The 9,869-nt window shown below is 39.5% G+C and overlaps 2 protein-coding genes across 2 annotated transcripts; one reads left to right on the plus strand and one right to left on the minus strand.

Annotated features, from left to right (window-relative positions):
• Positions 1-1,398: 1,398 nt before the first annotated feature.
• On the plus strand, positions 1,399-2,475 carry OR4E1 (olfactory receptor family 4 subfamily E member 1). Its single transcript, XM_002690727.4, has one exon. The coding sequence runs from the start codon at positions 1,462-1,464 to the stop codon at positions 2,473-2,475; it is 1,014 nt and encodes a 337-aa protein (XP_002690773.2). The 5' UTR covers positions 1,399-1,461.
• A 3,934-nt stretch (positions 2,476-6,409) lies between these two features.
• OR4E2 (olfactory receptor family 4 subfamily E member 2) lies at positions 6,410-7,351 on the minus strand. The gene has a single exon (NM_001389921.1). The coding sequence runs from the start codon at positions 7,349-7,351 to the stop codon at positions 6,410-6,412; it is 942 nt and encodes a 313-aa protein (NP_001376850.1).
• Positions 7,352-9,869: the final 2,518 nt, after the last annotated feature.

The following is a 9,869-nucleotide window of genomic DNA, read 5'->3' on the forward strand; positions in this document are numbered from 1 at the left end:
AAACTTGGGCCAGTTGCTTCATCTCTCTGTGTTTTGTTTTCTCTATTTATTTAAAAAAAAAAATGTTAGGTAAACTCTCAGATCCCATTAAGAACTGAGACCTTCAGCAGATATGAAGCTTGATTTATTTTGAGGGACATCGTAACAGAACTGAAATTGTGGAAACGGTTGATAGCGTCCCCTTCCTGGAATACAAACTACGCACAATAGACCATGACAAGAGACCATCCCCTCTCGTCTTCTCTTCCCACAACCCATATTATTTTGCACCGAAAGATCTCAACAACAAAAAAGCTAAAGTATGTCATAGAAATAACCTATGAATACTTTGCATAAACAAAAATATTTTCTTCAAATATTGTTCTCCATCCCTATTCATCCACATTCTTTCAAATGTGATTATCATAATCTTTCTGATCTTGTCTTATACATTAAACCAATATATACGTAAATTAGATCATCAAAAAAAAAAAAGAACTGAGACCTTGTGACTCTATATAATATATACATTTCGTTTTTTAATATTTGTTTACTAATTTGAGTGCACCACCAGGTCTTAGTTGCAGCATGTGGGACCTAATTCTCTGACAGGGATCGAACCCAGGCCCCCTGCAGTGGGAATGTGGAGTCTTAGCCACTGGACCACCAGGAAAGTCCAAATATATACATTTTTTACAAAATTAGTGATGCTTGGGTCAAAAGTAGGCTAATCTTTTTTAAAAGCAACTACTGTTGATTTACCGTGGTGCAGTAAGTCAGACAAGAGAGTTGTAATTTAAAAGAACTGAGGATAATCTAGCCAAGACAGTGATGCTGTTAGGCATGGATTTTGACCTCCAGATTAAGAATGAGCAAGTCTGTCCTCAACTCAGAGGTGGAGGAGAAGCAAGCCTCCCTGTACCCTCTCTAGATTTCCTAAGTTTTCCTGGGTTCGATCCAGCCTCCTCTAAAGTATTGTTCAAAGAACATCTCAGCCACATTGCCAGCAGCTTGGTGAAAATCTTCTGCCTCCAGAAATCTAGATTACTGAAATTACAGTCTCAGGGTATGATGGCAGAGCAAACAAGGAAGTAAGGGTGTGGGCTAGTGAACATGTGGTCAACAGGACAATAAAGAAAACTATGTTCAAGGTCAGAATTTGTATAACCCTGGAAAAATTACTTATTGAGAGTAAGAAGAACCTTCATTTCTTCTCCTATAAAAATCTGTAACCTAAAGCTAAACACTGATATTTTATACAATAAGGGAGAAATAAGTTATTTGATTTCTCCCTGCCCAAGATTGTTTTACATCTCTTAGTGAATCAATTTTTTCTATTCTTTTGTTCCAAAAGTGTGTGTTTAGCAACTGCTATGTGTCCAGCATGATTTAAGATGCTGAATGGGGATTTTAAAATGAGATACTTCACTAGAAATTCTAGATGGAGAGAAGTCATAAACACAGAAGAACCTAAGTGGCCAAATGAGTGATGCAGATATTAAGTGGGTTTTTTTTTCTAATTTTCGACAGGAGTGTCCAACGGTGAGAATGGAAGAGGCTGTTCTACTCAATCAAACAACTGTAGTGACATGTTTTCGGCTCAGAGGTTTATCTATCAATCAGAATGTGCAGATGGCTGCATTTGCCATGTTCCTTGTTTTCTATGTCCTGACACTGATTGGAAACATCCTCATCGTCATAACTATTATCGATGACCATCATCTCCATACCCCCATGTATTTCTTTCTCAGCAACCTATCCTTTATCGATGTGTGCCACTCCACCGTCACTGTCCCCAAGATGCTGATAGACACCTGGTCAGAGGAGAAGCTCATCTCCTTTGATGCCTGTGTAACTCAGATGTTCTTCCTGCACCTCTTCGCCTGCACAGAGATCTTTCTCCTCACTGTCATGGCTTATGATCGGTATGTGGCTATTTGCAAGCCCCTGCAGTACATGACAGTGATGAGCTGGAAAGTGTGTGTGCTGCTGGCTGTGGCCCTCTGGACAGGGGGTACTATCCACTCCATAGCGCTGACCTCGCTCACCATCAAGCTGCCCTACTGTGATCCTGATGAGATTGACAACTTCTTCTGTGATGTGCCTCAGGTGATCAAACTGGCCTGCACTGATACCCACATCATTGAGATTCTCATCGTCTCCAACAGTGGGCTGATCTCCGTGGTCTGTTTTGTGGTCCTTGTGGTGTCCTACGCAGTCATCCTGGTGAGTCTGAGGCAGCAGATCTCAGAAGGCCGGCGGAAGGCCCTGTCCACCTGTGCAGCCCACCTCACCATGGTCACACTCTTTCTGGGACACTGCATCTTCATCTATTCCCGTCCATCCACCAGCCTCCCAGAGGACAAGGTGGTGTCTGTGTTTTTCACCGCTGTCACACCCCTGCTGAACCCTATCATCTACACCCTTCGGAATGAAGACATGAAAAATGCCTTGAACAAGTTAATGGGGAGGGTGAAGGGAAGAGAAAAAAAATGAAAATGTCTAAGCCCTTATGGTGCTTGGTGTTCCAAATTAAAGAAATGCCTAGCAAAGATATGTTACAAGCCACATTTATCAATCTATATGATTTGTGAAACTATATTCCAGTCCAATATCTGACAATCATAGCAATTACTATGATTTTTAATATCTTCCACAGGCTGGAAATTGTTCTAGGCACTGCGCAATTACTTAATTCTCACAACAACCCTGTGAGGTATGTATAAGCTTGTTTACACATGAAGAAGCCAAAGCTCAAAAAAGCAAACAGCATGCCCAAGGTCACCCAGCTAGGAAATGATGAAGGTAGGATGTTAAGCCAAATGTATCAACACAAACATGTTATTTTCCTTACATCATGGTTCCTATCCCTGCTTTTGTGTTAGGGTGATAACCAAAGTCTAAACAAATGTTCAGATTTCTGGGCAGCACTTGCCAACATCATTCACTCAGACACTTGCCTCAATAGCTTTGCAAACACTGGTAAAGCAGACAAAGTAAGTTTGCAAATGACTTCAGTAATGCAGAAGGAAGACTTTGAACCACTGAAGTTGATATCCTCAAGTGTTCAGCAAAAACTCTTCCAAGACAATACAGTGGGGATATCTTATTATCCATTCATCTGACAAATATTTACTGAGCGTCTATTATGTGCTAAGTACTAGGTTAGTAATCATAAATAAAATACATAGTCCTCCTTTTACGCTGTTTAGAGTTTAGTGAGAATAGAAGACAAAAATATGTGGGAAGAGAATTTGGGGAAGAATGGATACATGCATATGTATTGCTGAGTCCCTTAGTGTTCACCTCAAACTATCACAACATTGTCTGTTAATCAGCTATACTCCAATACAAAATAAAAAGGTTTTTTAAAAAAGAAAACAAAATATAAGCAAATTTCAATTACAGATCATGACAAATGCCATGAAAGACAATGATGTTAGAGAGTTATAGAAGAGACGGTCTCTAGATTGCTTAGTTAAGAAGGGCCTCTCTGAGGAAATGCCATTTACGCTAAGATCTGAAAGATGAAAAAAGAGCCAACCACGAGAAAAGAAAGGTGATGAACTTTCTAGGCACAGGAAATGGCAGATGTAAAGATCTATGTTTAGAAAGAACTTGGCCTGTTCCAAGAAATAAAAGACCAATGTGGACACCACCCTTATGGCAGAAAGTGAAGAGGAACTAAAAAGCCTCTTGATGAAAGTGAAAGAGGAGAGTGAAGAAGTTGGCTTCAAGCTCAACATTCAGAAAACTAACATCAAGGCATCTGGTCCCATCACTTCATGGGAAATAGATGGGGAAACAGTGGAAACAGTGTCAGACTTTTTCTTTTGGGGCTTCAAAATCACTGCAGATGGTGACTGTAGCCATGAAATTAAAAGACGCTTACTCCTTGGAAGAAAAGTTATGACCAACCTAGATAGCATATTCAAAAGCAGAGACATTACTTTGCCAACAAAGGTCCATCTAGTCAAGGCTATGGTTTTTCCTGTTGTCATGTATGGATGTGAGAGTTGGACTGTGAAGAGAGCTGAGCACTGAAGAATTGATGCTTTTGAACTGTGGTGTTGGAGAAGACTCTTGAGAGTCCCTTGGACTGCAAGGAGATCCAACCAGTCCATTCTGAAGGAGATCAGCCCTGGGATTTCTTTGGAAGGAATGATGCTAAAGCTGAAACTCCAGTCCTTTGGCCGCCTCATGCGAAGAGTTGACTCATTGGAAAAGACTCTGATGCTGGCAGGGATTGGGGGCAGGAGGAGAAGGGGACGACAGAGGATGAGATGGCTGGATGACATCACCAACTCGATGGACGTGAGTTTGAGTGAACTCCGGGAGTTGGTGATGGACAGGGAGGCCTCGTGTGCTGTGATTCATGGGGTCGCAAAGAGTCAGACACGACTGAGTGACTGACCTCAACTGAATTGACAAAAATTGAATATATTTAAAGTGTACAACATGATAATTTCATTATTACCACAATCAATTCTAATTAACACATCCATCACCTCACACAGTTACTGTGCATCTGTCTGTCTGTCTGGTGAGGATACTTAGGATCTGCTCTCTCAACAATTTTCAAGTATACAATAGAGTATTATCAACTATTGTTATCGTACTATACATTAAATCCCCAGAACTTATTTATCTTACAACTGAAAGTTTGGCTGAATTATTTTCTGAAGGCAATAGAAGAGAATCCATTTCCTTCCCTTTTTCAGTTTCTAGAGACCACCCAGATTCCTGTTAGTAACCCCCTTCTCTGTCTTTAAAGCCAGCAATATCGAATCTCTCTGACTTTTGTAGTCATATCTCCCTCTGATTCTCCTTTGTTTCCCTCTTCTATCTTTAAGAACATTTGGGATTACATTAGGTCTACCTGGATAATCTAGGCTACTATTTCTATCTCAAAGTCAACTGACTAGCAAACCTTAATCTCTGTTTGCTGTTCAACCTGAAATATTAACAGGTTCCAGAGACTGGATGCAAACATCTTTGGGGGACTCTCACTTTGTTTACCACATCACCTGTAACACTTTCTTCTTTCCTTTGTCACAAATTCCAAAAAGCTCTAACTAAATTTAGTATTTAATTGTAATAACTAACTCATCACTATTTCCTGGTACATGTAATTACTCTAATTCTTATAAATTCTGATTTCTCTTTTATTGAACATTACTATTTTTTATATTTTGATATTAAAAGCTACCATAAATCACATTTTTATAAAATAGAAAAGGAACAGTTTCAGACCAATAACCACCACAATGTAGATTCAAACATTCTTCACATAATAGCAATATGTGAAAACAACAATCAGTAATGTTTTTAAAAAAATAATGCATTATGACTATATACAGTTTATCCCAACAGAGCAAAGAAGTCAAGCATAAAATTGTACATAGTGTATGATTCAATTTACATGAAACTCTAGGAAAGACAAATTTAGTTTACAGCAAGAAAAAATCAGATGCTTGGGTGCTTGGGTGGGGATAAGATTATTGGCTGGGAAGGTTCTGAAGAAATTTTGGGGGGGTGATAGAAATGTTCTATATCTTGACTAGGGAGATAGTTGCATAAGTGAACCTTTGTCACATTTTATCAAACTGTACAATTTAAATGAGTACCTTTTATGTAATTAATTTCTACCTTAACAAAGTTTATTTTAAAGTAAGTTCCAATAGATCTCCACCTTGATTTTGTAAAAAATAAAGTACTACCAAAAGTACAGACTGTGTGTAGAGATAAATAAGAGAATTACTCTCAAAGTGCCAAAGTTTAATTCAATATAAATATGTTGCTGTTATAGTTTTAACTGCTAAGTCATGTCCAACTCTTTGAGACCCATGGACCTCCTCTGCCCATGGAATTTCCCAGGCAAGAATTCTGGAGTGGATTGCCATTCCCTTCTCAAGCGAATCTTCCCAACCCAGGGATTGAACTCACATCTCCCTGCATTGGCAAATGGATTCTTTATCTCTGAGCAACCATGGAAACCAATAAATACCATATAAAGCTTAAATAAACATCTTGAAAATACATTTGAAAGTAGGATCCCTATAATGTATAAAACACAGGTATAATGTACAGCTTCCCAGAGGTAATAACCTACAGAACTGTACAAATCAAAAAAATAGGTTCTCTCAGAACTCTACATGTTCCTGAAACTAAGACTATGCCCCCAAAGTCTGTGTGTTCTTTTACTGGTGAAACTAGAAGTTTTCTTTAAACTTGTCCCAATCCTTTTCCCTTACATGTTACAACAGGTATCTTTTCCTTTATTTAAGCAATAGTTGATAAGTCCCCCTCTTTAGTTCAGAAGTCTGGCCTGAAATGACTCTCCAGGTCATTTCACCTAATAACTTAGATTTCTTACTCTTAGTCACTCATTAGAGATATGACCAAAATAATATCTATAATTCCATGTCCATCATGTACACGATTTCATGGAAAAAACTTGCCTCTGTCGGAGACGCTTCATGGCATTTTTTACTTCCTCATTCCTCAAGGTGTAAATGAGGGGATTCAGCACAGGGGTGACCATCGTGTAGAAGACAGATACCACCTTGTCACTGGAGAAGTTGGTGTCTGGGTGAGTGTAGAGGAAGATACATGGCCCAAAGAAGAGGGCAACCACCATGAAGTGGGCTGAGCAGGTAGACAGGGCTTTCCTGCGCCCTTCAGCTGACTGTTTTCTAAGAGAAACCAAGATGACCATGTAGGAGGTGACCAAAGCCAGAAAACAGAAGAGGGAGATGGTTCCACTATTGGACACAATCAGCATTCCTGTGAGATATGTATCTGTGCAGGCCAGCTTGATGACAGGAGGAACATCACAGAAGTAGCTATCAATTACATTAGGGCCACAGTAAGGTAGGCGAATGGTCAAGAAGGTCTGCACCAGTGAGTGAATGGTACCCCCCAACCAGAGAGCAAAGACAAGCTGTACGCAGACCCTCATGTCCATCACATTGGGGTAGTGTAATGGCACACAGATGGCTACATAACGATCATAGGCCATAACGGTCAGCAGAAAGATCTCAGCACAGGCAAACAGATGTAGGAAGAAGAGCTGTGCAATGCAATTGTCAAAGGAAATGGTCTTCCTCTCCAAAAGCAAACCCTCCAGCATCTTGGGCACTGTGACAGATGAGTGGCAGATGTCAATAAAGGACAGATTGCTCAGGAAGAAATACATGGGGATATGAAGACGTGGAGTAAAGACTATGGTAACCATGATCAGAATGTTCCCCAAAAGGGTTAGCACATACATGACTGAGAATGCCATGAAAAATAATATCTCCAGTACCCAGTTATCAGTGAGTCCCAAGAAGACAAATTGAGTCACTCTTGTTTGGTTTAGAGCATCCATCCGATAAGCTTCCAAAGGACCTTTTGGGGAAAAAAAAAAAATATGAACAGTAATTTAGCCTTAATGCTATAGGAGTGGAACTAACAGAAGTGACTCTGAATTTCTATCTGGGTTGCTTATTTATTATCATGGTATGTAGAGTATAAGATCAATTTAATTACAATTGTTATAATATCCAATCTTCCTTGGTGACTTAGTCGGTAAAGAATCTGCCTGCAATGCAGGAGACCCAGGTTTGATCCCTGGGTCAGGAAGATCCCCTGGAGAAGGATGACAACCCACTCCAGTATTCTTGCCTGAAAAATCCCATCGATACAGAAGCCTGACGGGCTGCAGTCCATGGGGTTGCAAGAGTCAGACATGACTTAGCAACTAAACTACATATTATACCCAGTATATATCAGGAGACATTCCATGCACTTTATATACACCATTCTGTTTAGCCATAACTGTACCATTGCATGGGCTTCTGCACTGGCTCAGCAATAAAGAATCTGCCTGCAATGCAGGAACCGCAAGAGATGTGGGTTTGATCCCTGGATGGGGAAGATCCCCTGGAGCAGAGCATGGCAACCACCTCAGTATTCTTTCCTGGAGAATCCCATGAACAGAGGAGCTTGGCAGGCTACAGTCCATAGGGTCACTGATAGTCAGACAGAACTGAAGCAACTTAGCACGCATAAACGCACCATTGCATAAGCATTATTGTTCCTGTCTTGCAGGTAAGCGAGCTCTACAAGAATAAATAAATTGCCCAAAACCCTTAGCCACTAGTTGGGTGATTTTTTCATTTCAGTCTAACCCACAGGCAACACCAATTTAGAATTCTAAAATACAACTCCCAGCTAAAATCATTCACTACTTCACTCTTCCTATCAAAAATACCTTCAAAGCCTGCAACTGTCTGCTACATTTATTTGCTACTTCCATCTTGTTACTTTCCAAAATCCTTGTTTGTTATTTATGTTGTTCCCTCTGCTCAGAAAACATAACCATTTAATCAACTGTACTCTCTTCATTGCTGACTCTCAAAATACTATTCATCTTCTAAAATTACCTCAAAGAGCAGTACCTTTAGGAAAACACAACTGATGCAATCAAATCTTATCACTTCCCTTCATACTTCTTTTATCTAAAAGAAAGTATAAAATAAGATATCTGTTTCTGCTCCCCATTAAATCAAGATTTTCTTGAAGAGCAATGGTCACATATAACTTATCCCTTGCAGCACGTAACATGGCTTCTGGCACACAGTAAGTATTGAACTGAACTGAACTGAAGGTATGCAAAAAATACTTGTTTTTGAACTGAAGCTAACTTGTCAGGTAACCTGCAAAAGAATCCAGTCCTTCACAATAGACTTAAAAAGTGACTTTAAAGCTTAATTTTTTATTCTGTAATATGATTTGGGACTTTGCAGGTTGCTCAGTGGCTAAAGAATCCGCCTACAATTCAGGAGATACGAGAGACACAGGTTCAATCCCTGGGTCAGGGTGATACATTTTATTAAAACATTTAGCAAAATGAAGTACTGGACATAATCTGAATATTTATCTAAAGAGGAATAGGGAAATAAATTTTAGTACAGCCACAGTGTGGAATATTATATAGCAATTAATAAGAATGAGTACGATCTATGTTTATTGATTTAAACAGTGGTTTTCAATGTAGCTGCACTTGAAAACCATATAGTTGGGGTTTCTAAATTTTGCTGCTCAGGCCTCATCTCAGAAAATTAATTCAGAGTCTCTGGAATTTGGACCTATCAGTACTTTTAAAGTTCTCTGGTGACTACAACATACAGCCAAGATGGCAAACTATTAAATTCAAAAAATGTCAACAATACATTATTAAGTGAAAACAGCATATTATAAATATATTTTTGCTCTATAACACAGGGAGCTCAACCCAATGCTCTGTAGCAACTGAGAGAGGTGGGGTGGGGGTAAGGGTGGGAGGAAGGTTCAAGAGGAAGGGGCTGTATATATACCTATGGTTGAGTCATGTTGCTCTACAGCAGAAACTAACACAATATTGAAAAGCAATCATCCTCCAATTAAAAATAAGTTTAAATAAATAAACATATTGTGAACGAGGAGGAAAGGAAGGAATAAACAAAGTGAGTGAGTGAGTGAAGTCGCTCAGTCGTGTCTGACTCTTTGCGACCCCGTGGACTGTAGCCCACCAGGCTCCTCCGTCCATGGGATTCTCCAGGCAGGAATACTGGAGTGGGTTGCCATTTCCTTCTCCAGGGGATCTTCCCAACCCAGGGATCGAACCCAGGTCTTCCTCATTGCAGGCAGATGCTTTAACCTCTGAGCCACCAGGGAAGTCATAAGAACGAATAAAGGAAGGAATCAAAAGTGTTTATGTATATATATGTGAATATGAACATATTGAAACATATATAGCCATGAATTCTGTTTTTATGTATTTATTCCTAAAAGGAAAGATGATATGTATTGAAGACTACACACTTATTTTAACACTAGTTGCCTGTGGAAATACTAGTGCATTT

Source organism: Bos taurus, chromosome 10 (assembly GCF_002263795.3).
Source record: "Bos taurus isolate L1 Dominette 01449 registration number 42190680 breed Hereford chromosome 10, ARS-UCD2.0, whole genome shotgun sequence".
In the NCBI taxonomy this organism is placed as follows: domain Eukaryota; kingdom Metazoa; phylum Chordata; class Mammalia; order Artiodactyla; family Bovidae; genus Bos; species Bos taurus.